Source organism: Lynx canadensis, chromosome D3 (assembly GCF_007474595.2).
Source record: "Lynx canadensis isolate LIC74 chromosome D3, mLynCan4.pri.v2, whole genome shotgun sequence".
NCBI lineage: Eukaryota > Metazoa > Chordata > Mammalia > Carnivora > Felidae > Lynx > Lynx canadensis.
In genome coordinates, this window is record NC_044314.2 from 66,612,027 (window position 1) to 66,639,761 (window position 27,735).

At 54.7% G+C, this 27,735-nt stretch overlaps 2 protein-coding genes across 8 annotated transcripts in view; one reads left to right on the forward strand and one right to left on the reverse strand.

The window, feature by feature from the left end:
• LOC115528195 (proline dehydrogenase 1, mitochondrial) lies at positions 1-23,580 on the forward strand. Of its 4 annotated transcripts, XM_030336130.1 has the most exons (14): positions 5-356; positions 4,709-4,917; positions 10,345-10,379; positions 10,876-11,025; positions 12,491-12,555; positions 12,756-12,872; positions 13,250-13,329; positions 14,069-14,150; positions 15,537-15,629; positions 15,722-15,868; positions 16,672-16,847; positions 18,022-18,120; positions 22,832-22,920; positions 22,997-23,272. In XM_030336130.1, the coding sequence occupies exons 1-14, from the start codon at positions 66-68 to the stop codon at positions 23,182-23,184; spliced, it is 1,821 nt and encodes a 606-aa protein (XP_030191990.1). In that variant the 5' UTR covers positions 5-65; the 3' UTR covers positions 23,185-23,272. The 4 variants fall into 4 exon arrangements, with proteins under 4 accessions (XP_030191986.2, XP_032451204.1, XP_030191987.1 ...); XM_030336126.2 differs by having other exon boundaries at positions 1-356; positions 15,567-15,629; positions 22,832-23,580; XM_030336127.1 differs by having other exon boundaries at positions 2-356; positions 22,832-23,580.
• DGCR6L (DiGeorge syndrome critical region gene 6 like) overlaps positions 5,781-27,735 on the reverse strand; it is a 24,657-nt gene continuing 2,702 nt past the window's right edge. Inside the window, exons 3-5 of one of the 4 annotated variants that reach the window (XM_030336132.1) lie at positions 26,188-26,288; positions 11,640-11,697; positions 5,781-10,358 (exon numbers count right to left, since the gene is read on the reverse strand). In XM_030336132.1, coding sequence (XP_030191992.1) covers positions 10,321-10,358; positions 11,640-11,697; positions 26,188-26,288 — 197 coding nt within the window. In that variant the 3' untranslated portion in view covers positions 5,781-10,320. Of the gene's footprint in view, positions 10,359-11,639; positions 11,698-24,194; positions 24,751-25,214; positions 25,356-26,187; positions 26,289-27,495; positions 27,636-27,735 lie in introns of those variants that run through there. The other 3 variants (XM_030336131.1, XM_030336133.1, XM_030336134.1) reach the window with 3 other exon arrangements.

A 27,735-nucleotide genomic window follows, 5' to 3' on the forward strand; every position in this document is an offset into this window, starting at 1 on the left:
GCTCAGGGCGAGGCGGGGCCGGCCGCGCGTACTTAAGCAGTCTTGGCGCTTGCGGACGCCCCGCCATGGCTCTGAGGTGCATCGTTTCTGTGCTGCGCTTCGGCACTCCCCGCGTCGCCCCACTGTCCACGGCGCCCGTGGCTCGCGAGCAGTCCGCGGCTGGCGAGCAGTCCGCCGCAGGCCGGGAGGCCACTCCAGGATGCCGGGCGGCCGAAGGTGCGCGACCGCCGTTGCCCGTCGTGGACTTCGGCAACACTCAGGAGGCGTACCGCAGCCGGCGCAGCTGGGAGCTGGCGCGCAGCCTGCTGGTGTTGCGCTTGTGCGCCTCACCTGCGCTGCTGGCGCACCACGAGCAGGTGCGCCGGTGGGCATGTGGGTGGGTAGGTGCGCAGCGGAGCGCGCCGGATCCTCTGCGTGTTCCGGGAGCCGTTATGGAGTTTCACTGTAAAGCGGGGGAGCGCCTTGAGCATTGCCTGTAGCCGGGAAGTCAGGAAGGGGAGGTGTTTCCTGCATTGTCTTTTGAGCTTCGTGAATTTTCCTAATGCCAGTTACTACCAACTAAAAACAAAGACCAGTTTCTGAATTTTTAAGCTATATGCTCCTTGTGGTGATGCAAAGTTGTCACCTGAAAATTGAGTGTTTTAAATGTTGCCTAAAAGGGAGTCTTGGTGGTATTGAAGGGTCTTGGTTTCTCAGAAACTGTGACTCAGGAGCTCGCCAGACACAGCCACTCCGAACAGTGTTGAGGGAAAATGGGAAGCCCCTTGAACTACAGCTTTTATTACTTCAATATAGTGACTTGTGAAAAGTGTGTGGGCTTTGGGGAAGTAAAAAGCAGAACGCCGTCTTAGCCACTGTCAGTCTGGGTGTATGGAGATGACAGTTATTTCAGGGTGATCCTGGAAACAGTTTGCAAAGGTGCATGTTGGTGCTAAGTGTCTGGAAGGCTCTTTATGCAGGTGGTGTTGATTTCTCAAGCGAGGCTGTGCTGAGGGTATCATAACTGCCTCCCTTGGTCCCTGAAGGAGGCGGAAGGGGCAGAACTGGAGTTATGGAGGCTTCTGGAAGTCATCTGTGTTTGCAGTAGATGTGGATGTCCTGAGGCAAATTTGTGGCTGTGGAGAGCCCAGGCCAACTGGAGAGGAGGGCAGAAAGGAACACTTGGGGTTCAAGGAGCCTGGTGAGGGGTGGAGGTGTTGAGGACCCTTTGAGGAGCACCAGCGTCTGAAGGGCAGAAAGGAGCAGCAAGTTCTGGAGGTGCAGGGGTCAGGAGGGAGGAGGCAGCTGGGGCGGGGGTGGTGGGTGGGAACGACTAGGGGAGAAAGTGGCTGGCCATGAAGTCTCCGTGGAGGACAAGGACAGGGACCTGGCTCCTGCTGTTGGGGCATCATGGGACTGCTGGGTGGGACTGGGATGCATGGGGCAGAAGTGGTGCAGGAGCTGTGCCTGCTGCCATGTGACTGGAAGGGAGGGAGTGAAGGCTGGAGCCATCTAGGCCATATTTCTCTGAGCTTTCTTCCTTTGGATCAAAGCCAGAGAGAAGCCAGCACAGCTGAAGACCGTGGGGGTGCTGTGGGTGACCACTGTCCAAGTGCCAGAAAGTGCTGGAGTGCAAGGACCACTGTAGGTACCTGGAGGTGTGGGGAGGCTTATCCCAGGCTCCCCTCCTGTCCCACCTGTGTCCTGGGGGTGCCTTCAGGGAGCCCACTAACGGCACTCTGTCTGCCCCCTGTGGGACCTGTTCCACCACAACATTGCTAGGGGTCACACTGGTGCCGTGGCCTCGGTGCAAGGTGCTGGAGGAAATGGGGCAGAGACCAGGCTGCAGGGTTGTAGGCTGCTCTTCAGAACCAGCATTTACCTTGTCCTCTGGCCTGCAGTGAAAATTCTTCCTGCTGAGGAGTGTGGGTCTGTGTGGCACCTTCGGTGGGGCGGGGTGGGGGATCATCAAATCCGTTCCCAGGGAGTATCAGCCTGCAGGAGCTCAGTTGGAGATGCTGCATTGGTTTGGCACCCAGTTTGTCCCTTCCTTGCCAGAAGACAAGAGTTTAGAAAACCCAAGTCTTCCATGACAAAGGCTTCTGTACTTGGGTATAAGCCAGTGCAGAAGAGGGTAACAGAAAGGGAAGGAGACAGGATGGATGGTGATGGTGGCCTTTGTGGGACAGAGAACTGGCTTTACCCCTTCTTGATCTGCACACATCTGTTTGAGTCTTTTACAGTGAAAGCGAGTATATGTGTTCCTGGTGTGAGTTTCTAAACCCATGAAGGATGCCCCTACTTGGAGAGGAGGGGACGCCACCCTCATCTCAGGCTGTGCCATCCAGGGATGCACCTGATGCCAGGATGGTTTTAAAGGGGCGGCTTTGCTCTGGAGATAGCTTTAAAACTGCCAGCCCTGTCCCATGTGGTTCCATAACCTTCTGTGATAGGCTGGCCTCCCCTTTGGCAGAGTGAGAGGGTAAGTGACCGGCTCAGTGACCTGGGTGGCCTTCCCTGTCATTCCCTCTGAGCCCCGCCTACACCTGAGGAGCTGGTCAGTGCGAAGTGCAGGGTGTGCGGGAGGTTATCAGCCCAGGGCCCCCCCCCCCCCCCCCCCCCCCGCCCCGAGCCAAATTCCAGCATCTGTCTTGTTCCTGCTTCTTCTATTAGCATTGGCTGTGGCTGCTTTTGTGCTTTGTCAGCAGAGCTGAATAGTTATGACTGAGACTGTGTGGCCCACACAGCCTATGTTATTTACCATGTGGCCCTGTACAGGAAAGTTTGCTGGGCCAAGAGTAGAAGACTGGCCCATTTCTGCACATGGTGGTTTCTGACAGTTCTCAGAGCTGATACGTACAATGTTGGGGTTTCCCAGAGCCAGATAATGATTTTGGGGTGTCAGATTCTGCCCCACCTGCCACTAGGGTGATTTTTGATATAATCAAGACCTGGCTTTTCCACTGGCAAGGCTGCTCTGGCCGATGGACTCCCTGACCACTGGCCCAGGCTGTATGGTGTCGAGACACCCTGTCCTATTCTCCCGAGTTGGCGCTGTAATTTTTTCTCATCCTCTTTATAAAAACAATGAGATGCAGGACACCTGGGTGGCTCAGTCAGTTGAGAGTGTCTGCCTCTTGATTTTGGCTCAGGTCATGATCCCAGGGTCGTGAGATGGAGCCCCACATTGCCCAGCACGGATCCTGCTTAAGATCCATTTTCTCTCTCTCTCTCTGCCCTGCTCCCCTTTTTTTCTCTCTCTGTATCTCTTTCTAAAAAAAAACAGACAAAATCCTAATGAGATGCAATAAAATCAGACACGACTGCAGAGAGGACGCAGCAAGGCAGAGGTGATGGCCTGGAAACCCTTGTCCTTGGGACGCCCTGTGGTGCCCTCAGGTGTGGTCCTGAGGCATCTCCACCAAATGCCCACCTGTGATTCAGGGTGTGTCTGACTGCTCAGGACTGGTTTGGGGATGAAGGTGTTTGATTTACTCATACTTCTGCTTAAACTAGAGATTGTTCCTTGAAGCCCTGAATCAAGAGATGTTCCTCACAAAAGGGGTTCTGTTATCCATTGGGTTTGACAGACCTCAGGCTTTTTCTGTCTTAGAGATAAGTGGAGGGGGATAGTGGACACATAGGAATTCCCAGACAGGTGGCAGACGTGCCCTCCAAGCAGCCATCCCTTCCAGGCTCAGGAGCCTCCATTGTCCTCACTCCTTCCTGCCCTGGCTGTTCTTACTGCAGGAACTCCGTTCCACCTCCATGCCTTGGCAAGCCCCCCTCTCTGGGTCTAAGTTAGCAAACATTTCCCACCCGTGCTCTGGCAGTCACTCCCTCACCCCCTGTTCTGAATCACACTGTGGAGGTGCCTCGCTCCATCGAGGTCTCTTCCCGACTTGATGTGAGCTCCTTCTCTCTTTTGTTTAGCCTGGAATTGTACTGGGCACAAAGCAGTGACTCAGGACTTTGTTTAAAGGATGGCAGAAATTGAGGATATGGTGAAATGTGATTAGAGGAGCTGAGTGCTTTATGGGCAACTGTCTTCTTCAGGGGCATGTCCACTCTAGCTGTGGGTCTGCTGTGGCCCTGGATGACTGTGTACTTCGTAGAAGGCCACCTGGCTTATTATTCGCCTAATGTTTGCTCCAGTTGAAGTCGGACTCCTTCTGAATTTAGCATGTGTTCATCTGCTCAGTAACTACTAGAGGGCCGGCCCCTTGCCAGACACTGTTTTAGGGACTGGGAATAAGCAGTGAAAAAAATATTAAAAAATCTGGGTGCTTGCCTGCTAGAAAGTTGCACCGAATCCTCCTACCTGGCATAACTCACTGAGGTATGAAGACAGAGGATGTTACGAACACACCTACTGCTATTCCCAGAGAGACCTGCTGTTCATTTCTTTATCCACCAAATGATAGTCTGGCACTGCTATGTGCCGCTTGGGTCACCCGTGAGTGTGCAGGGCAGAGAAGTGTGAGTGGCCGTGGGGGCGGCACTGGGACCTCTGCCCTGCATGATGAGTAGATTGACAGTAGCTACAAGTGGAGAGGCAAGCTGCTTCCGGTGGTGTCCACCGTTACATCAAGACCCTGAGTTGTGTTTGACTTTGGGAGATGTGTGTCAAGGCTTTATGGTTGGAGCAAAGTAGGTGGGGAAGCAGGGGTGTCCTGCTGGGATGGGGGAGGCCAGGCAGCCAGGACAGCCCTTTCCCTCTACCTTTCAGCTGCTCCATCTCACCAGGAGACTTCTGGGGCAAAGGCTGTTTGACAAGCTGATGAAGATGACCTTCTATGGGCAGTTTGTGGCTGGTGAGGACCAGGAGTCCATCCGGCCCCTGATCCAGCACAACAGGGCCTTTGGCGTGGGCTCCATCCTGGACTACGGGGTGGAGGAGGATCTGAGCCCCCAGGAGGCGGAGCACAAGGAGATGGAGTAAGGCCTGCCTGGGCATTGGGTTGTAACCCCAAAGCATCCTGGGGCCACCTGGGGCTGGGCTGGGAGGAGGTCCCTAAGGATAGGAGGGCTTGGTCAGTCTGCTTACCAGTGGCCCTCCTGTGTTCCGCCTGGGGTTCTTGTATTTTTTGCTCTGTGAGGATGACAGCTCTGGGCTTTCACAAAAGGTCTTGCGTGCACAAGCCTAGAGGAGGGGCAGGGATAGGGGTTGGCAAACCATGACCCACAGCCCAATGTGGCTGGCCTGCCTGGTTTTGTGTGATTTGCAAAGTGAGATTGGTTGTTGCTTTTTTAAATGGTTGAAAGAAAACAAGAATACTATTTTGTGACACTTAAAAAAAATTTTTTTTTTAATGTTTATTTATTTTTGAGAGAGACAGAGACAGAATGCGAGTGGGTTAGGGGCAGAGAGAGAGGGAGACACAGAATCCGAAGCAGGCTCCAGGCTTCAAGCTGTCAGCACAGAGCCTGACGCGGGGCTTGAACTCATGAGCTGTGAGATCATGACCTGAGCAGAAGTCAGATGGTCAACTGACTGAGCCACCCAGGCGCCCCTATTTTGTGACACTTTAAAGGTATGTGAAATTCGGGGCGCCTGGGTGGCTCAGTCGATTAAGCGTCCAGCTTCGGCTCAGGTCATGATCTCACAGTTCATGAGTTCAAGCCCCGTGGCAGGCTGTGTGCTGACAGCTCAGAGCCTGGAGCTGCTTTGGATTCTGTGTCTTCCTCTCTCTCTGTTCCTTCCCTACTCATGCTCTGTCTCTCTCTCTTTCTCTCTCTGTCTCTCTCAAAAATAAACATTTGAAAACAAAGTATATGAAATTCAAATCACTTTTGACCTAGAGGAACAGAGTTGAGTAGCTGTGACAGATGCCATATGGCCCACAAGGCTGAAGATAGAAGCTACCTGACCGTTTACAAAAACCGTTTTCTGACCCTGATGTAGGAGGTGCTCCGGCTTTCTGTTCTACTAAAGCATTTCTTCTGAGGCATTGCTAATCTGTTGGACAGGTACCACTGCCCAACCTTGCCTAGCTCTTGGGAGGATTTTCTAATTTAGCAGGTGGGCCCTGCCTGGTAAGTATGGAGCCTGTCAAGCCTGGTGCCTACCCAGGGGTCCAAGAAGGGAATGTGCAGCCAGGAGCAGTGTGACGGGCTGGCCTGGGGTCTCCTCCTGAGATCACCAACTTGCTGTAGGACCTGTTCTCTGGGCAGTGGGTATAGGGACAGATGGGTACCTCCCTGACCTACATTTCTGGGCCACAGAAAAAAATTAGAGGACAAGGTCACCCTCTGCTTCCAGGAGAGGTGGCCTCACAGATCCCGGCAAGACCAGCCCTTTCTGTGCAAAATGCCTGGTTCCTGTGCTGATACATGCACCCCTCCATGCCAGGCCCTTGCTTGCATTTGGGACCCTTAGTTCTGATAGCAGCTGTGCCCAACCACGTGAGGCTCGAGACAGGCCTGCTGAGTAACCTGCCCTGTCGCATGCTGGGGTGTTTGCTCTGGCATGGGGACAGGAGGGGAGGGGAGGGAAAGGCATCACATGAGGCTCCTGCCCTGGGAACGGAATGTCCAAGCCAAGCAGCAACAGCAGCAGAGGATTGGCCTGGGGAGCCCAGCCCCTGTCTAGCCATTTGCTGTCTTAAAGGCAGGGTTCTCCAGTTTGGCACCCCTCCGTGTGTTCCTCACTGTGGCCTGGGGCTGCAGCCTTCAGTGAGGCTGCCTGTTGAATAACTAAGGGACTCTGTGTTCCCGCTGTGTCTAAGTTGAGGGCAGAGTGATTTCACAATAGGATTTTCTCCCTCTGGTGTGAAAAGACTTCTTTCCTAGGGTGATCTGGCTGGCTTCCTTCCTGTCCTGCAGGGGGAGCATCGGGATGTGGGCTGGCCTTGCCCTGTCCTGGAGCCAAGGAACCTGTGCCCCTGGGCCATGCTGCTGTTGATACCCATCATGATGTAGCAGCCCTGCTTGGTGGGCTTTGGGATGTGAGTGGTGGTCCCTCCCATCCTAACATGGTGCCCACCATCTGATGCCAGTGGCAGGTGTCCACTCATGCCCAGGTCTGCTGCCAGGCATGTGCCTTTGGAGAGGCCTGGACCAGGGTGACAGAACCAGGCTTGTGGGTGCTGGTTGAACATCTATACTGTCAAGTTGCCTGCCTGGCTTCCTGGGTGTTTAGTCAAGAGTGACTCCTACCATGCAGCCTTCATCCATGCAGCCCCCCATGCAGAGAACTACTTCTGTGTCCCGGTGGGGCCCAGAGGTCTGTTTTGCTAATCCTGTCACGAGGCACATAGACCCTGCTCTGGGGAGTGATATAGAGGCCACTACCCCAAATTAAGGCCACAGGGGTTGGAGTAGGAAGGGTACAGGTGGTGCTGGGCCTGCTGTGGGCATAACCATGTGAGGCACAGAAAGGATAGAAGTGTCTGAATGCACAGGAGGCCCAGCAGGCCTCCTGAAGTTCTGAGGAGGGGATCCTGGAAGGGATCCCTGGGCAGGAAGCAGGAGGTAGGAGGCTACAGGTGGCAGAGGGAGAGAGTAGCCACATATGGCGGGGGCGGGACGGTGTTTCTCAGAACACCTGGTAGAAGGCAGGAGACCCCATAGGGTCTCCCCAGTAAGCTGAGAGCTGTGGGGATAGGGAAAGTGTACCTCCTGATGATTGACTATGACGAGGACATCTGGGGATAGTGTGGATGGCAGGTGTGTCTGTCTTGCCTGTGCAGACACAGGACTGGCTGGCGGTGGAGCCCCAAGGTGGGGGCAGCTCTATAGGACTGGTGTGCGCAGAACACTCAGGTGCTGCCTGGAACCAGGGTCTGAGGGGCTAGGGATGTGGATGTGCAGGCAGGAATGAGCTCCACTGGGCTTGTCTGTGCTTCACTCCTTCCTGCTACCTTATTCCCCTCACTTTCTGCTTTTTTCTAAAAGGCGTCCAGTCAACACATCACCCAGTGTAGTGAGCTGAGCTTGGAGGTGGCCAAGAGATGGTCAGGGCCTCCCTACTGCCTCTTCAACCCCCTGGGCCACTTGTATTCATCTTCTTCTCCCCTCTGCCCCTTGGCGCATTCTCTTCCCTCCTTCACATCCTGGGCCATGCATGTGTGCATACGTGTGTGTGCACGTGCTTGCACTGGGCGGTCTCTTCCGTTCCCTGCCAGTCACGTGACCCTCCTCCCTTCCACTGCACCTGGCAGCTGCCATCTTTGTCTTCTCGTGACCCACCCACCAGGTCTGGTTGACAGTGTGACCCTGATCCTTCTCAGTGCCATCTGCTCAGAGACAGGCCGCTGTCCCCCTGACCACATGGTTGTGCAGCCGACCCAGTTCCTCTGCTCAGTCCATTTCTAAAGTGCTTCCTCTCTGGTTTGTGCCCAGAAGGTTCATGGATGGAAATAGCACAGACTCTGACTGCTTTCCTGCCACTGAACCTACTGGCAGTGAGGATGGGAGTGGCCCACACCCTTTGGAGGCTGGCTGGGGCTTGGAGGGTGGGTAGGCCAGCTGTGGAAATGTTGAGTGGGCACCTTACACAGTGCTGGGTCCCTGGGGGCCCATGTGAAAGAATGCAGCCTACCTAGAAGGCAGGGACCTTGAAGGTGAATACTTGTGTTTCCCTGAGCCATGGGCTGTGTGGTTACAGAGAAGGCCCGAGTCCCCAGCAGCCATCGTCCTTGCTGGTTAGACCCATGCCTTAGTGCAGATGGTGGGTCCTGAGTCATGCTATTTGCCTGGTTGTACCTGGACCACAGCTTGGGAATGGTCTTACAGGTGCTCCTTGTTCCCAGTGGGGATGTGTGTGGGGCTGACCCCCTCCCTTATGTTACTGAGTCAGATATTGTCACACAGGCACACCTCACCCTCTTCTGTATGTCAAGCACATATGTCTAGTTGGCATGAAGTGGCTCTTGTCCCCTGTTCCCAGGTGGGGGTCTTATGGGCTGTATAGCCATGTGCGCGGCCCCTGTGAACTGTCCCAGCTACTGGGACTCCTGGGTCCTGACCTGGGCATGCTGGCTCACAGTTGCCAGATATGGGCCCTGGGGTTACACAGGAACCAGGGTCTAAAGGGAGGGCTCCCTGGAAGGCGGCTGGTAGCCCTTGGGTGCAGGAGCAGGGAGGTCAAAAGCTGCCTTAGACCTTTGATTCAGCTTGAGGCTACCACAGGTGCAATCAGCTTTCTGTGGCTTCGCTGGCTTTACTTCTGTCTCAAGTGCCCCAGTGCAGGGGGTGGGGGACGGGGAAAACACTGTCCTTTTCCTGTGAAGTATGGGCAGAACCTCAGGGGCCCCCAGGGGTCTGAGCATTTAGGAGTTCACCAGATAAGCCACAGGGCTTCAGCTGCACTCTTTCTGTGGGAACTGATTTAAGAGGCTTTAAATACAAAGTCAGATGATGGACAAAGCTGCTCGAATGCCACTCCAGGACAGTAATGGTGAGCGGCTCCTTCATCTGAGTAGGCTTAGCCACGACATTTGCTGTCCCAGATGTCATAGCCACTGAGAGGGGGATGGTGTCTGTTGTGATTCTGGCAGGCATTCTGGGTGAGGGGGCACCTGGGTGGGGGCAGACCAGGCAGGGGTGGCGAGGGCATGGCCAAGGGACTGCAGGGAGGCCTGAGGGTGGGCAGAGGCAACCATGTTCTCAGACTGGCCTCACTGATCTGTCCTCATGAGGACTGGGGGGTGTTATTCCCTTGTGATGGGAGGCCAGGGGAGGGCTTGCATTTTAAAAGAAAAATTCTGATTACTGGTTAGAAGATACACCTAAGGGGCAAGACTGAAGCAGGGCGCTGGCAGGCAGTGGCTGGAGGTGGGACTAGCTGTGCATCTGGGCAGGAGCCCAGAGCCTGGCCTGGGGTTCCTAGTGGTTGGAGGTGCCTGGATGCAGGGGGTTTAGGGCAGAGCAAGCGGCCTCAGCTTTGGGAATTTTGTACTTTGGTAATTGTCGGGCTCCGTTCCTTATCAGTCCTGGCTGGCCCTGAGGCTCTGTCTTCCCCTCAGAAGGAATGCCCCCATAGCTAGCTTTCATCAAGCACCTCCTCTTTGCCTTGGGCTATCAGCTAGTTTTATTCACTCCTCACCTACCCATGAGGAATCTGAGCCTTCTCCAGGGTTCAGAGCTTGTAGGCCAAGTTGGTCTGTGAGGCTGCTGCCCTGCCCTGCTCAGGGGAGGTGACCCTGCAGGCCTGGGGTGGGTAAGGAGGCGGGTGGGGCACCTGAGTCACTCTTACCTGCCCAGGCTAACCCAGCTATTCTTGTACAGTCCGCCATGTCAGGTCAGGTTCAGGACTCCACTCCTGGCTTCCTCTCACCTCTGCTTGCTCAAAGGGAATACGTGCTTGTCACTTGCAGCCTGAGGTGGTGTGACCCACCCTCACCTTCTTGTTCCTTCCCACAGGTCCTGTACATCGGCTGTAGAGAGGGAGGGCAGTGGTGAGTATGAGGAGGCCATTCAGGAACAAATACTTTCACCACCTGCCCCCCTCACCCTCACCACCCCTACTTGGGAGACCTAGGTTCAAGGGCACAGGCAAGACTTGGGGCCAAGGCTCCTCCCTGTGCCTATGTGGCTTCTCCCTGTGTGCACCCAGGCCATTACTCCAGATCTGCTGACATCCTCAGGGCCTTCCCAGGGGTCCTCATCCCCGTGTCCTAAGTGGGTCTGGGTTCTGCCTTTTGGCCCGAGTTTGCCATGTGACTAGGATTTGGCCAGGGGGAAGGAACATTGAGTATAGGAGCAGGGAGTGGTGGGCAGCACAGTGGAGGGGGGCTGTGGCTGCTAAGGAGCCTGTCCTGAGGGAAGAGGGCTGTGGGCCATGGGCAGGTCCTGCTGGATGCAGGGGAAGCCCCATGTTTGCCTAGAGTGGGGTGGGAGCCAGAGCACAGCACAGAGCCTGTGTGTGCTCAGGCCATGTGCCCATCCCTCCAGGTACAAGTAAGAGGGAGAAGCAGTACCAGGCCCACCGGGCCTTTGGAGACCGCAGGGATGGTGTCATCAGTGCCCGCACCTACTTCTATGCCAATGAAGCCAAGTGTGACAGCCACATGGAGACGTTCTTGCGCTGCATTGAGGCTTCAGGTGGGGCCGGCTGTACACCTGCCAGGGAGGCTCAACCTCTTTGTGTAGAGATGCTGGTGGGTGAAAGCAAGGCCAGGCTAGAGCACTTGCCTGGGGCTTGGACAGTCATGAGGGATGACCATGGGTGACACTGGGGAAGATAGGCTGGGCTTAGGTCACACTGGGGTCACGCCTGAGTACAGCTCCTACCCAAGGAGCCTAGCACCTCCTGCCCCTTCCTAGATACTAGTGCCCAGATGTGAACCTCAGTAAGGCTGTCAGTGGGCTGAGCAGCACCCCCATATAGGTCAGGGGCTTGAGCCTCACCACATGTGGCACTGGGGTTTGCCAATGGCTGTGCTGTTGCCACAGAGGACTCCTCCTGCCTGGCCTTATGTGGAGAGCCTGCCAAGGGAGGTGAGTTAAGTGGGCCTCTGAGTCCTTTACTCTTTAGGACATCCCCCCAGCCACAGTGCAGCCCACCATGTGGCCCCAGCAGCCCTTCCATCGGTGGGCTCTGTACCTTCTGAATGCTAGAAGGAGCAGGAGTGAGTTGTACTCAGAAGCAGCCTTCTGAGATCAGCGCTGGGGAGATGCCAGGCAGAGAGGGTCCAGAGCATGGTGCGCCTCCTTACCTCTGTGCCTGCTCTGCCTGAAGCAAAGGTCACAGAAGCCAAGATGGGTCATGGGTTTCTGGAAGGGAGGAGAGAGGCAAGTGTGATTGAGTGCCTTCGGTGCTCCATCCTGTGCTTCACTGGGCATTTCTGTGTTTTGTGAATCCCCCCATGGGCAGCCTGGGGTGCCAGTGGCATGGGAGAGGACATGGAGGCAGGGACAGAATGGGCCAGTCTCACTGGCTCCTTTGCCCACTGCATTCCTGGGCCCATGTGGCCAACAAACCCTGCCAAGTTGCCTGTTCCCGCCTCCAAGGTGGGGTATCTGAGTAGCTGTGTACATGGGCATTTATGGGCTTGGTAGAAACATGGTCCTTCTGCCCATAAATGGTTAGCCAGTAGCCCAGGATATCTGACTCCTTGCTGGGCCGTCCCCTCCTGTTGGGGGCAGGGGGCAGCAGGGATCCTTGGTGCCACCCACCTTAGCCTGAGATTGCTGAGCTGTCACTAGAACTACTTCTAGGGAGGGTAAGGCATGCATGCTGGGGAGCAGGCAGCCCACCCAGACATTGCTGCAGCCCCTGCTAGGCTTGGATGGGGGAGGGGGGAGAGATCTGCTGGTCCCACTGCACTGTCATCAGTTTTGGCGACTGGATCATTCAAGGCTCCCTGGTGGTCTTGGGGGCCCATCTGTCAGGGAGACCCAGTACCATGTATGTTGTAGGTAATTGATAAGAAGAGGGGGCCACGCCAGCCATTTGCAGTCTGTCACATGTCTGTCACTCTTGAGTGGTATACGCTCTGGGCACAGGCTCCTGGTCTTCCTCATCCCCCTGTGGAGCCCTAATGGTTATTCCTGTGGCTTCTGACAGGCAAAGCCAGTGATGATGGCTTCTCAGCCATCAAGCTCACCGCATTGGGGAGACCCCAGTTTCTGGTAAGTGCCAGAACCTTCCACCTGCAGAGACAGTCTGTAAGAACTTGGGGCTGCTATATTAAGTGAAAGCTCATGTATTGGTACCTTGGTGCTGGGAGCCAGGCACACAGGAAGGACTGGGAGGGGGCCTGGAGCTATGCTCCCTGGGGGCAGGGAGCTGGGCATATGCCAGAGCCGGTGCCTCAGGCCTGCACTTGCAGCTGCAGTTCTCAGACGTGCTGACCAAGTGGAGACGATTCTTTCACCAAATGGCTGCAGAGCAAGGGAAGGCTGGGCTGGCTGCCATGGACATGAAGCTGGAGGTGGCAGTGCTACAGGTGGGACAGCCCTGCCCTCGTGGGTATGAGTGGGTGGACACAGTGGGGGCTTGGGAAGGAGCCCTGCCTGGGGGGACCTCGCCAGGCAGTGTTTGAGGTGGGTTCCCAGAGGTTGAGGACATGCTGGGTGGCAGGATTTAGGGAGGGGGGTACTTGCCCTGCACATGGCTGAGTGCTGGCTTTGGGTTTGGGAAGGGGCATCAGGGACAGGTAGGACTAGACCTGTCTATGGGACAGAAACACAGGCCAAAACTATCTTGCTCTTGCTAATGGTGTAATAAAGTCAAAAGAGCAACACAAATGTTCAGGGAAACAGGAAATGTTAGTGAATGGGGCTGGGGCACGTCCATGGGAATGCCACCTTCTCACTTCTCAAGGAAAGTGTGGCAAAGATGGGCATCGCATCCAGGACGGAGATTGAGAGCTGGTTCACTGCGGAGACCTTGGGCGTGTCTGGGTAAGAGTAGCCCCCTAGCTGGGAATTTGGGAGTGTATGCTCTGGTTCAGCCATGGTTCCAGCTGAGCCGCAACGGCTTCTCCCAGTCCTGATTGCCCTCCTGAAGAGCATGGGCCTGGGGTGACAATGCTGAAGGACCTGTTCCCTGAGACATACAGCAGGAGTTGACAGGGAGTCTGCAGTCCTGGGGGCTGGGGCTGCAGCTAGCCCAGGGCTAGCTTAGACAACAACCGGCAGGGCTGCTCACAGAATTATTCAGGTCCTAGCATGAGGGTGCCACACTCAGCCCTTCCTGGGACCCACACGGCAGGTAGGTGGAGGGTCAGGGCAGTTGAGATCCTGGAGGGGCCCATGCCTCATCCTGAGAGACCTGGGGGCTGGACCTGAGGTCACCAGGTTCCCTGGACTGGCAGAGGCTGTCCCCTTACGTGCAGGGTCTGCCTCCTTCCTGGCCTCCCGTGTTTGGCTCTTTCCCAAGCCTGACATGGCTCGTGGTGTTCTTGGTGTTCTCCCTGGGTTTTTATAGCTGCCACCACCCTGACGCAAGAATGTTCTGGTTTTGGTTTCCATTTTGTAAACAGAGGATGATGTTAACATTTTGTCTGTCCTTTGAAACTGAAAGCTGAGGTAAGTTTTGTGGGGGTTGGGCTTGGGATGCTCTTTTAAGGAATGGGCTGGTTGGGGCCTAGGCCCCCCCACAGATCCTAGCACCCGTGTGCTGATGCAGCTTCTTCCACAGCACTCTGGACCTACTGGACTGGAGCAGCCTCATCGACAGCAGGACTGAGCTCTCTAAGCACCTGGTGGTCCCTAACATGCAGGTGATGACCCCTCGCCCGCTCACCCTGTCTCACAGGGGCACAAGGCTGAGAAGGGAAATGTTCCCTGTTGCTTTCCCTGAGGCAGCAGCTGGGGTCACAGCTGGTTGAAACCAGAGTCCTTCCTGGCTGCGTAACACCCCTGTGGTCTGGAGGAAGAGGACAGATCCATGAGTGCCCCACAGAAGGGGAGAGAGACCTGTGTCCTCTCTCCTTGCATGTCAGGTCACCTCAAACCTAATATGATTACTGGCCTGAAATGGCAGTAATCATATTATCCCACGTCACAGTTCTGGAAGGACAGGGCTCAGCTTGGGTGGTTCTAGCTCAAGGTCTCCCTTGCGGTTCTCAGAGGGTGGTGGGAGCTGGGGTCATTGTGGGTCCCCACTCACACAGTCAGCAGTTGATGCTGGCTGTGGGCCAGGGCTTCCTTACCATGTGGTGGCTGGGTTCCTAGGTTGAGTGTCCCCTGAGAGCCAGGCGGAAGCATTATTACCTAGCTCCAGATGTCCCACAGCATCACTTATGCCCAGTTCTGTTTGTTAAAAGTTAGTTACTAGGCCAGCCTGTGTTCAGGGGGAGAGGAATGAGCCCCCCCCCCCCCCAGCTGCCCCATCCTGCCTGTGGGAGGTGCCTGGAATTTGTGCCCTGTTTGAAACCACCCCTGAGCTGGGATGGAAAGCAGCATAAGTCCCTTGGGAAAACATCCCACAGATACTGCCTTCCACAAGTATCCGGCCCCAGCTGATGGAGGGCTCAGTCCCCAAGCTAAGACACCGAGGGCCAATGGAAGGGCATGCTTGAGGCCCCACTGAGAGTGCCCCGGGCAGTGTTAGTGGGCATTTGGGGCTAGCAGAGGGCCCAGGGCTGCACAGGCCTCCAGGGTAGGTGCTCCCCACCCGCAAACCCACCCCCACCCCCACCCCAGCTGCTGAGCACCAGCTTTCTGCTGACCTGCCAGCTCCCTGAAGGCCACCACTGTCTGGAGATGGTGCCTCTGTCCCCGCTCTGTGTTGTCTGTCTCCTGCAACTTTTCCCTCCTGCTTGTAGCCACCACTCTTTCTCTGATCCCTCTCTCTGCTAGGGGCTGAGTCCTTCTGGGTGATCGGATGGATCAAGGGTTTCTTCCTCACCCTTGTGTGGGAGCAGATACCTTGGGTGTAGGTGTGACCTGGGGCGGCTAGCCCTGTGAGTCAGAGGGTGCTGGCTGGCAGCAAGGTTCTGGGGTACCATGTGACCAAGGCAGGGGATGGGGTAGCCTTTGCTGGTCCTCGGGTATTGGTAGGACCTGCACATGGGGGCAGGTGGGTGCCCTCAGGCAGAGGGAGCTGTGGCTTTGAGAGGTGGGAGCTTGGAGCCCTGCTGTGGCCTGACCATATGCTGCCCCAGACAGGACAGCTGGAGCCTCTCTTGTCACAGTTCACGGAGGAGGAAGAGCTGCAGATGACGAGGATGCTGCAAAGAATGGACATCCTGGCCAAGGTTGAGGACCCTGGGATGTGCCCAGAGAGGGTGGGGGGCACCTGTCTCACTTGATCCCAGTCAAACCTTCTGTCCCACCCCGCACTTCTCAGAAAGCCACCGAGGTGGGCGTGCGGCTGATGGTGGATGCCGAGCAGACCTACTTCCAGCCAGCCATCAGCCGCCTGACGCTGGAAATGCAGCGCAAGTTCAACATAGAGAAGCCGCTCATCTTCAACACATACCAGTGCTACCTCAAGGTATGGCCCCTGCCTACTGCCCCCCACCTCCGCCACAGGTCTGCAGGTGATGCCCCTCACTTGAGTCCTGTGCTGGTGCTGGGAGAGGCCTCTGCCTGAGTGTGCCAGCCTCTGAGTGGGAGGAAAGGCCCAGGACTCTGTTACCGGCTGTGTACTGGCCCCTTCTCTGGGCCTCAGATCCCAGACAGGGTTTTGAAGGGGTAGAAGGAAGATGAAGGAGGCTTTTTGCAGTATGCTTCATGTGCCTTAATCCCTAAAATTTGAAGGCCTCATGAGTAAGTTTTTTCCTGCCATTTTTATTTCCTGCCATTTTTTAGTTTGGGTCCCTCTGAGGATCAGATGAAATCTCTGGTCCCCTTCCCACAAAGAGACTTGCTGAGAATCTTGCATGTACCTCCAGGAGCCCAGGGTGCTTGAGGGTGGGGTCGCTGAGCACAAACCTGGGCTGGGCTGCGCTGGGACCAGCCAGGTATTTGGAGGAGATGGTGTGGGATGGGTGTCAAGGCTCTATGGCCGGGGAAAGTGGGTGGGTGGGTGGGTGGGTGGATGGGGCAACATCCCTTGGCCCTGAGTCAGCCTGAGAAGACTCCGGAGAATACCGTGGCTGCTGGCACCTAGTCTGTCCCCCAACAAAGTTGTCCTCAGGCCACACTGAGGAGTCACCATTTCTTAGAGATGGAGGTTGGAGGGCCTTCCTCACTCACACTTGTCTCCCTGCTTCCCTGAGCACCTGGGCCTCAGGGGACACAGGCTGGAGGGGGCCCCATCCTGGTCAGCAGCAACTTTTGGCCCTGGTCCCACAGGACGCCTATGACAACGTCACCCTGGATGTGGAGCTGGCTCGCCGTGAGGGCTGGTGCTTTGGGGCCAAGCTGGTGCGGGGTGCATATATGGCCCAGGAACGCGCCCGTGCCGCGGAGATTGGCTATGAGGACCCCATTAACCCTACGTACGAGGCCACTCATGCCATGTATCACAGGTGCGCCAGCCCTTCTTGGCCCCTGGGGGCCTCATGGCTTCCTGGGGAGAGGAATGACAAAACAGGGCAGGGGTGGTGGAACTGACCTGACGTGACCCCTATCTGACTGTGGAGCAGCCTAGTGTGTCAGAAGCCTCTGTAGGGGCAAGACTTCTGTCCTGAGACCAGAGCTGATTATCTTCTCTGCTTTTTATTTATTTTTTGAATCCTCGCTTTGTTTTACCCTTTCTAAAAACTTTTAAGGTGGATTTTTAGTACAGAAAAGTCCACTGAATAAAACTAAACTGGCCCAGGTCCCCCAGCCAGCTCTTGTTGACACTTAGGACAAGAGATCCCTGAGCAGCCCTCCTGCCTCGCATGCAGCCCATTTGCTTTCCAAATTACACACCAGGATCAACTGTTTCTACATCTGCTTTTGCTGTGTTTGTCTTGCTGACCTTGTCCTGCAGCAAGGACAGGCAGATCCCATGCTTTTTCTTTGTGAGGTGTGTGTGTGTGTGTGTGTGTGTGTGTGTGTGTGTGTCGCAAATAGACTCTGAGTGCCTTGGCTCCCGCTCCCTCCCCGGCAGTGCCCTGCTTTCTGGGAGTATCCAAGTGTGCCATGGGTATACCCACATCTGCTTTGGCATTGTACATTCAGTCCTGTGCCCTTGCTTTTCCATGTAACACGTATTTGGATCCTCCTGTGTCAGCATGCCGGCCCACAGTGTTAACCCAACAGCCAGCAGAGTGCCCATCTTTGTGAGCTTTTGGTGGTTTGCTGTCGGGTCATTACAGTAGTGACTCATAGCACACTTTGCCCCTGTCTCCTGTACTCACGGGCAAAGACATAGTTGTCACATGTTCCTGGAAATGGTCATAAGGACACACACCATTGCTGCCAGATGGCAGAACCCTCACACTCTCTATGCTCAGGGAGGCTTCAATTTCCTTATGGACCCCTTCTGGAAGGAAAGCTCCATCTGTCCTGAGTGCACTGTGTCCCAGGTAGTCTCCTTTTGAATGTCTAGCCCCAGGTACTGCTCAGGTTTTCTTTCTTACCTACGAGGTGTTGAGGAATGACAAGTACAGCCTTGGTCCCATTACCATGGCCACACTTGGAGTGGGCTTGCTGGACAGCCATGGGCCTGCTTGTGGCCTCTACAGGCTGGGGCTTACGTGGCACTCCCTTCAGGTGCCTCAATTATGTCCTGGAGGAGCTGAAGCACAATGCCAAGGCCAAAGTGATGGTGGCCTCTCACAATGAGGACACAGTTCGCTTCACGCTGCGCAGGTAGGCACCCTCTTCAGCTGTCTGGTGTTCCTTAGTGAGGGAAGGCTTGGGATGGGTGGTGTGGAAGCTATGCAGAGTGGTGGCATTTAGGGGTGATGTCTGTGGGATGAGCTAGAGTGGCACCTTTAGTGTCCTGCAAGCTTCCTGTCTCCCCAGGTCCAGCTGGCCATTGGCACTGCAGTAGCAAAAAGGCTATTTGCAGTGACTTGGGTTTTTAAAAATTAATACCTGACTTATTGAAATTTCAGCATATCATCTTATTTATAAATAGTTACTTTATGACTTCAGCATATCATCTTATTTATAAATAGTTACTCTTAACATTTTAAACTGCATTTAGAACTTAATATAGTCTGTTTTCTCTTTAAGTGTGTGTCTTGTGGGGCAAAACTTTGGTAGAATCCATGCAAGTCTGATATAGGAATAAGGTGAAGTAAATTAAAAAAATTTTTTTTAAATGTTTTTAAATTTTTGAGAGAGACAGAGAGAGCATGAGAGGGGGGAGGGGCATAGAAAGAGGGAGACACACAGACTCTGAATCAGGCTCCAGGTTCTGAGGTGTCAGCACAGAGCCGGACACGGGGCTCGAACTTGTGAACCACAGAGATCATGACCTGAGCCAAAGTCGGATACTCAACCAAGTCACCCAGGTGCCCCATGAAGTAAATTCTTAAATATTCCAGTGTTATCACCATGTTTTTGTGTTTTCTATCTTAACCCAAGGAGCACCACATGAGGGGTCCTAGCCACTCCTCCTGCTCCCCAGTCTCCACCTTCCTGGGCTTGAGGCCCTACTGGAAGCACGGTGGCAGTGGCCTTGGTGGCCCTCGCCTTTTCCAAGAGCAAAGCAGGGCAGCCAAATTGTGGCCAAGCAGGGCTTCCAGAAGAAGCAGTGAATGAACAGCCAAGGCATGGCACAGCCAGCTGCCTGACAAGCTGACTCTGGTCACTCTACACCCATTTGGTGAAGCAGTGCTTATTCTCTGCTTGTGATGGCACTGCTTTTTCACAGCCTAAAATTGCAGCTGAAAACTATTATTTTTTAAAAATTTTATTTAAATCCAAGTTATTTAACATATAATACTTGTTTCAGGAGAATTTAGTGATTCATCACTTACATATGACACCCAGTGCTCATCACAAGTGTCCTCCTTAATGCCCATCACCCATTTAGCCCATTCCCCCAACCCACTCCCCTCCAGCAACCCTCAGTTTGTTCTCTGTATTTAAGAGTCTCTTATGGACTGTTTTTCCTCTCTGTTTTTGTCTTATTTTTTCTTACCTTCCACTATGTTCATCTGTTACTTAAATCCCACTTATGAGTGAAATCATGATATGTCTTTCTCTGACTTATTTTGCTTAGCATAATATATCCTAGTTCTATCCACATTGTTGCAAATGGCAAGATTTCATTCTTTTTGGTCGCCAAGTAATATTCCATTGTGTGTGTATGTATGTGTATATATATAATATACATACATACATACACACCATATCTTCTTTATCCATTCGTCAGTTGGACATTTGGGCTTTTTCAGTAATTTGGCTATTGTTGATAGTGCTGCCATAAACATTGGGGTGCATGTTCCCCTTCAAATCAGAATTTTTGTATCCTTTGGATAAATACATAGTAGTGTAATTGCTGGATTGTAGGTAGCTAGCTCTATTTTTTAAATGTTTGTTTGAGATTGAGGGGGGAGAGAGGGAGAGAGAATCTCAAGCAGGCTCGATCCCACGAACTCTGAGATTGTGACCTCAGCTGAAGTCAAGAGTCAGATGCTCAACCTACTGAGTCACCCAGGCATCCCTAGGGTAGTTCTATTTTTAATTTTTTGAGGCACCTGCATACTGTCTTCCAGAGTGGCTGCACCACTTTGCATTCCCACTGGCAGTGCAAGAGGGTTCCCCTTTCTCCACATCCTCACCAACATCTGTTGTTTTCTGAGTTGTTAATTTTAGCCATTCTGACAGGTGTGAGGTGGTGCCTCATTGTGGTTTTGATTTATATTTCCCTGATGATGAGTGATGCTGAGCATGTTTTCCCGTTAGTGAAAACCATGATTTCTAATGCACAGCAGTTGCAGCTATCAGGGTGGGGATGTGAGTGCTGAGGCCACCAGTGCCACCCAGGCTGAGTAAGACTGTGGTAAGTCTCCCTCCTGAGAGTCCCTGCCAGGATCAGGGTCTGGCTGTTTCTGTGGGATTGGTGAGGGGCTGAGTGAAGTCCTAGCTGGACAGGACTGCTCCACCTTCTTCCCTCCATCCCTGGGGACTTCCCAGCTGCTCATTTACTGCCTTGGATGCCCCAGCCTTGTGACTGGATGTCAGAGAGTCAGGGGTACCTTTTGTGCTTGGTGAAAAAAAAAAAATTCTGGTTTGACTTTTAAAACAGATGGTTTAAGTTGCAAATCTTAAAACCTGGTTTTCCCTTAGACTTAAAAAATATTCTGTTACTCCGTGATGGAAACTTGATCATCCACTAGATGATGTACACAAAGAGCCTCCCTGTGCCCCTGGCCTGGCACTTGGGAACCTGCACCCCTACACAAGTGGCAGGCCCACAGGGTCAGTGATGTACAAGTGGCATCTACTTAGGTTTCAGTTATGAGCTCAGCAGGCTTTGCCTGACCACTCCCATTTTAGGTAGGGGTCACAGGTAGGCCACTCACCAGCTAGACAGAAAAGAGTGAAAGTTCTAAAGGTATATAACCTGCCCTCAGAAGGGCTTCCTCTCTTCTGCTTTCTGAATCTTCCTGCCGAGAATAAGCCTGTTCTTGGCATCTTAGCCAGGGAGGCTCCTGCCCTGGACGCGGCTTCCTTTGTCTGAAGTGCCAGCTGAGTGCACTCTCCTTTCTCATAGCCCCCAGGGCCTGTGCCACGCTCCACAAATACTATCATGGAGAAGGCTTGGCTCCTGCAGGACATGGTTCTGTGTTCCTGCACTGGGAGCTGGGGAGCCCATGGCAGCTTGGGCTTACCTTCCCTGACGAAGTAGTGTGGGTGTCTGATGCCACCTCAGGGAGCTCAGACAGCCTGTGTAAGCTTTGGCTGAGTGGCAAGCCAACCCAGAACTCAAGAGGCCTGAACAACAGCATGTTCTGTGGGCCAGCAGTGTTCGCTGGGCTCAGCTGGGGACTGCTTCTGCTGGCCCTGCCCTGAGATCTGACTTGTATCTGTGGTCAGCTAAGGCCTGACTGGACCTAAATGGCTTCATTCATGGCTGGGGCAGCAAAGGGACTGCATCACATCTAGTTTCCTATAGGCCAGTGCAGGCTTTGCCACATGGTGGTCTCAGGCTTCCAGAAGCCCTGAGAGGGCAAGCCTTTGCCCACATCACATTTGCTCTCTCTTTTTGGCCAGAGGAAGTCAGGAGGCCTAGCTCAGAAGCCAGGTGGAGAACCTTGCCTGCTGGGAGAAGCTGCAGTCACATGGCCTAGCGGGTGGAGAGGGGTCAGCAGCCACTTCCGCAGGAACCGTGTGAATGTCCCCACCACTGCCAGTCAGGTGGGCAGCAACGTGGTGGCAGCCCTGCTCTCACAGGGTTCATGTTCCAGTGAGGGACAGAGATACTTAAACTGGAGACCAGGGCCACATGGTAGAGACCATGGCCTGCTTTAGAGTAGGTGGCCCCCACACTGGAGCCACTCTGACAGAAAGAGGGAGAGGACCTCTGGAGGATGATCCTCATGTGGAGGGCCGGGGTGAGATGTCCTCAATGCTCTAGGAGTGAGGGGCCTGAGACAGTGAGAAGAGGGGGACCCTGGAGACAGGGAAGCACACTGCTGGCCTGCAGCCTGGGTGCGTGTGAGGAGGACCCAGGCTAAACATGCCCTTGGAGGGAGGTGGAAGGATGAGGGCAGATTCCAGAGCGCTGGTAATTGAGTCTGGACATGTGGATACAGCAAGCTGGAGGTAAAAATATAAGAATCCTCAGTAAGTAGACATTGCAAACCTTGGAAATTTTTCTAAGACCATACAAGGGAGGTATGAAGTCAGGAGAGGGTGCTGGGCACAGTTGGGGGCCAGATGTTGGGCAGCACTAAGAGAAATGTGAGCCACATCTATTCTAAATGTTCTACTAGCCACATAAGAGATGACATTAATTTCAGTAATACCTTTCAATTAGGCCAACATATCCAAAATATTACCTATATTCAGTATTTCAGAAAAACAATACATTCTTTTTTCTTTTCAAAATCCCATGTGTGTTAGATACTTCTAGCACATCTCAGTTTAGACCAGTTGACTTTCAGAGACTCAGCGGGCACCAGTGGCTGGTGCTGCTGTATGGGACAGAGCAGCCAGTAAGGGGAGGACAAGAGACCGGGTGGGACGGAGGGGATGTGGCACTGAAGGAGAGGGGCTCAAAAAGGGGTTGGAGGAGGGTCTTTTGATGGCTTACCCAGGCCAGGCTTTGGGGCAGGCCTGCCTCACTAGGTTAGGGCAGACGAGAGGGGAGAGGGAAGGGGCCATGGGGAGCAAGCATAGTGGGAGGGGGAGGCTGGCTGGGAGAGGAGGGAACTTGGTGGCCATGACCTGAGGTGGGACTTGCAGGGCAGATGCTTGGTCTGGGCAGCACAGAGCCTAAACCTATGCCCCACCCTGCAGGGGATGGAAGCTAAAGTGTATGAAGATCTGGGAGTGGAAGTGGAGGGTTCAGAGCTAGCTCAAGTTGCCCTGGGGGCTCACCTGCCATCTTGTCTGTCTACAGGATGGAGGAGCTGGGCCTGCACCCTGCTGACCGTCAGGTGTACTTTGGACAGCTACTGGGCATGTGTGATCAGATCAGCTTCCCACTAGGTGAGCTGAGTCTCCCAGGGGAGCAGGGGTGGGGAAGTCTAGGACTGGGACTCACTGCTTCTGCCTGTGTGTACAGGTCAGGCGGGCTTTCCCGTGTACAAGTATGTACCCTATGGCCCTGTGATGGAAGTGCTGCCCTACCTGTCCCGCCGCGCCCTGGAGAACAGTGGTGTCATGAAGGGTGCCTGGCGGGAGAGGCAGCTGCTGTGGCAGGAGCTCAAGCGGAGGCTCCGCACAGGCAGCCTCTTTCACCGTCCAGCCTAGTGCTCGTGGGGCACCACCACCCACCTTCAGACTTGGCCTTCAGATGCTCCCTTGCCTGGGCTGTGGCCTCCCAGGCCAATGCCACATTTATAGCCCAACCAAAACTTCACGTGGATTCACCTTTTTATGCCCAAGACTATGAGATCCACTGGAAGTCGGGCCTCGGTGCCCCTCTGGCCTCTGCCCAGGACATGGGCACCTAGACCATGTCTGATGCTTGCCAGAGCCACTGGGAACTGTCAGGGACTGCCCTTCAGTAAGTGGGCACAACCCCATGACCTTGGACCCAAAGGACCACCTTCTGACAGAGTTCATCCAGCCCATACCGAGCCCCTCGGGTAGTCACCAGTGGGGAAGCTGGCCTGGTCAATAAACCACTATTCCTGCAGCCCTCAACTTTCTTGCAATGCTTTTCCCCCCTCAAGTCCTCCTGTGGGGTCAGCATCAAAGACAGAATGGTTCTGATGGCTCTGCCTCTCTGGCACCATGTGTCCCTGGGAGTGAGGCCCACCATGGGTGGAGTGGACCCACCAATCCTTCCTTCAGGCTGTATCACAGATTTGGCTATGTAGGGTGCTAGACACTCCCACCCCAAGATGACAGACAGCAGCGCCCCTGAGCACAGACCAATGCAGACAGGGATGCTCCTGGGGTGGGCTTGCTGCTTCCCCACCCTGGACTTCCCACCCCCCCCCCCCCCCCCCGACACTTGCTGCTCGGTGCCCTTCGCCCCAGTTGTCCTAATGACCCATCAGGCTCCTAGTATTGTGACCAGAGCTGACTCAAAGCTGCCTCCTCCCTCTAGTCCTCAGCCCCAGAGCAGACTAGATGTAGTCTTAGTGCCCTGGGGGAAAGTGGTATGGCTGGGCCTGCAGCTCCAGGAGGGAGCTCCAGAGGGGGTGCCCCTGGGAGGAACCTCTGTGACATGGGGAGTGGGGGCATCTGCTGGCTCCTCCATAGGCCATGGAGCTACCAGGTGAGGGCCCCAGTCATGGCAGATACCACAGAGCTGTCATATAAGCCACGTGCAGGCCACACTGTGGCACCTTTATTTCTCTGGGCCTCAGAGGGCTTGGGCCTTGGAGCCTCTCCCATTGACTTGGGCTGCATCTGCCAAGGGAAGGGCTGAGACCAGAACAAGCATGAAGCCTGAAGCATGGCAGAGACTGGGTGCGCCCAGTGGAGTGAGAAGGTGCTAGGACCTCCAGCCCTACTGTGCTCAGCTCTGAGGCATCCGATTAGCAGGATAGGCCCACTCTTCCCTTTACCATACCATCCTAGCTTTGGACAAAAGCAAAGGTGGATGGCAGGTACAGCCAGAGTCCCATCTGGCCTCTCCTCAGAGGGTTGACTCCTCCTGCAGGTAGCTGGGAAGGTGGTGGCCAGGTTCCATTCAGCTTTCTGCTGCCTGTAGCAACTGAGGAACAGGGCTGTCTTCTCAGCTATGATGGGCAGCAGGTAACTGGCAGGGACCCCATCTGGTCATAGAGCTGTCTTCCCCGCCTGGCAGCCCCTCTGCTGCAGCTTCCGGATGAGTTCCAATAGGTTCATCTGCAGTGTCAGCTCCTGAGATGCAGAAGGGCTGCTGTGAGGCCACCATGACACCTAGACTCTCCTGCACTGGCAAGAGCCCCAGGCAGAAGCCTCCTTTTCCCAAAAGCCCACAGGCAGCTACCAGGGCCTAAGAGTGCCAAGCAATGAACCCATGGGACTGACTTCCAGTGAATCCTGCCCATGGCTTGCCAGAAAGGGGAAAAAGTGGGGATGCCACCCCCAACAAGGCTGCAGTTGTCCAGGCTTGGTGCACACGGAGATGTATGTAGGGAGGAGATGAGGGTCCTGTGAGTAGCAGGCCTGGGGAAGGGGAGGCAGAGGCAGTGGGACTTGCCTTACTAATTTCTCCCTCCTCCCCTCCGTTTACACACCCTGGGCCTGGCTCCCCAGTGACCAATGATAAAACCCCAGAGGGAATTGGACCTTTGGGAACCAGCATCCCCTGGGCTGCACCAGGGCAGACCTGAGGCACTGACCTGTGGGTTGGTGGTCACATAGAAGCCAGCAACCCCTGCCTTCTCCAGTGTGCTCTGCTGGTCTGCCACCTTCCGGTCTAGCTCTAGGACAATCTTCTGGTCCATTGCCCGCTGCTCCTCACGAATCCGGTGTTCCACTGCCTGCACGGTGAGGGCAGCTCAGGGGCTTAGCCCCCTGCCCATCAATGCCTCAAACATACACTGGTGGCTTGCCACTTCCTTTAGTCCTCCCCCCCCCCGCCACCTTCCCAATCATTCCAAGGCCACTGATGGTGCCCTTATTGCACCAGGTTGCTCCCTCCTCGGCCACACTGAACCCTGGAGAAAAGTTCGGCTGCCCCACCCCAAATGTTCTCCCTTCCAGGACCTCCGGCCAGGTGTCCCTCCTTTGCTGTGCCAGACTTTGCCCAGCAATGACCGTTCAGGACCACCATGAGCTGGCCAGATGCCAGATCCACCTCTGCTTACTATCAACTTGCCAACCACCTCTGTGCCTTTGCATATGTTCCCTCCCCATTGGGACTGCCAGCCAACCCCAGCTCAGCACCTCTTCCCTGTATGCCCTGGCTCGGGGCCGTCTGGGACCCTGCACAAATCCCTCCATGCACTCCTACCACCCATGGCTTCTCGGTTACATATGGGTCTCTTGGTTGTCCTGAGCAATCTGGGAACAGGACAGGCCTTATAATCCCACCATTGCCCTTGCACCTCTAAAGCCTTGGGGCACAACAGCCTCCCACTCAGCACCTGCCCTGCACAGGCCCGGGCCACGAGCAGCTGCAGCCCCAGGGAGCAGGGAATCATATGCTTTTACCCAGTTCTGCCACATCCCAACCCCCACAGTGAAGAGCCATACTGGGGGCTCATCAGGTCTCTAGTGGACCACCCAAGCTGAGGCCCAGAGGAGACAGCAGCTCCCATTCCACCCTGGGCCCCCTCCACCATGGCCCAGTCACCCTGCCCACACTCCTACCTCCAGCTCACGCTGCTGAGTTGCCTGGAGCACGGGCAAGTTGTGGGGTCGGCAGGCCTGCTGGGCTTCCTGGTGCTTTTGCCGCAGTGCCTGCCTGAGCACTAGGAGGAGATGAGACCAGAGAAGTCAGGTAGGTGGTGGGAGGTGAGATGGAAGGGGGTCAGGGAACACCTCTTGCCTCAGCACCTGCCCTGGCTGTCCCACCATGGGGCAGCCAGGACAAGGCGCAGACATGAAGCCCTGCCTGATGACCCAGCCTGCCCGAAGCCCTGCACTAGCAGCTGGATGGAGTTCTGGGGGATGCCCAATCCCCTAGCCCACTCAGTCTTTCCCTCAACCAGGGCAGGGCCATTCTCTAGCAGTGAGGATCGAGGGGACTCGGTGCAAGAATGCAACAGAGGAGGGTGAGCGAGGGCAGGCTGGCGTAGGGGTGGGGCCAGGGCTATAGCCCGGGGTCAGAAGACCAACAGGAGTGGGAGACTGCGGTCTGGAGGCTTCTAGGTTCAGATGGCCACAGGCCAGCATTCCTGGGTGTGAGCTGCCCATCACCCATGTGATATATACAGAGATGTCCAGGAGACCACCCAGGCAAAGGTCTGGGAAAAGGAGGATGAGGAGTCATTGTGCCAAAGCATGGCATGGTCTCTGCTTCCAGAGGCATGGTTGTGTCCCTCCCTCAGAGCTGCCCTTCAGGGTGGGCAGACCTGCCCCACCCCATCCACCACTCCTAGAGGGAGTAGGATGGGCCCAAGGACGAGATGAGCCATTAGAGGTCCTCTGCTGGGGGCGGGGGGTGTCTATGTTACTTGGAGAGGAGTTCACCAAGGCCACTGAGGAAAGCTCCTACAGTTGCCACTAAATCATACCATAAACATAAGCAAAGTTGTCTAGTCTGATAGGACTGGACTGAGGAGAAAGGTATCATGGGATGGAAAGAAACCAATCACAAAACAGAATATACAAAACTATACAGCATAGATCCTAGACCCATGTCAAATGGCTAGATCTCTCCTGTAAGGAGGGGTCCTCGGCCATAAGGAAACAAACCCAACACTAGGTCTCAGGCAGATACCTCTTAGCCAGCGGTTTGGCACCTGCTGTGCCCCGAACCTTACCAATCTCCTGTTTCTTGGCATTCTGTGTACACCTCAACAATGGCATTTATCACATTAAATGAGTGTGAAACCAAGAACCACCCTTGAGACACCTGCATACACACAAGGACAAGGAAGATGCTCCCTGGTTAATGTTTACACCACGTGGAGGCAGGATGGGAGGAAATAAATAGATAAATGCAGGAACACGTTATCTCCTTCATTTTGTTTATCAAACATTGCTGCAAATCTCAGGACAACATCCAGCTTCCACTGGGTGAGACGAGAGCTGTGGCCACTGCCTGGCTTTAGCAGTGACCAAGGAAAGCAATGGCAGCCAATCACCACCACCTGCTGAGTCAGAGGGAAGGAAAAGCAGAAAGTCACAGGGTGCTAACCCATTGCTGGTGGCATCAAAACCTGTCCAAAACTTCTGAAGCACAAGTAGCAAGGT

Excerpts from the sequence above, each read along its gene's own strand:
- LOC115528195 (XM_030336127.1), top strand. The coding sequence starts at position 66 with ATGGCTCTGAGGTGCATCGTTTCTGTGCTGCGCTTCGGCACTCCCCGC. Across the intron at positions 357-4,708 it reads TGCTGGCGCACCACGAGCAG|CTGCTCCATCTCACCAGGAG; the intron begins GTGCGCCGGTGG and ends TCTACCTTTCAG. Across the intron at positions 15,630-15,721 it reads GAATGGACATCCTGGCCAAG|AAAGCCACCGAGGTGGGCGT; the intron begins GTTGAGGACCCT and ends CGCACTTCTCAG.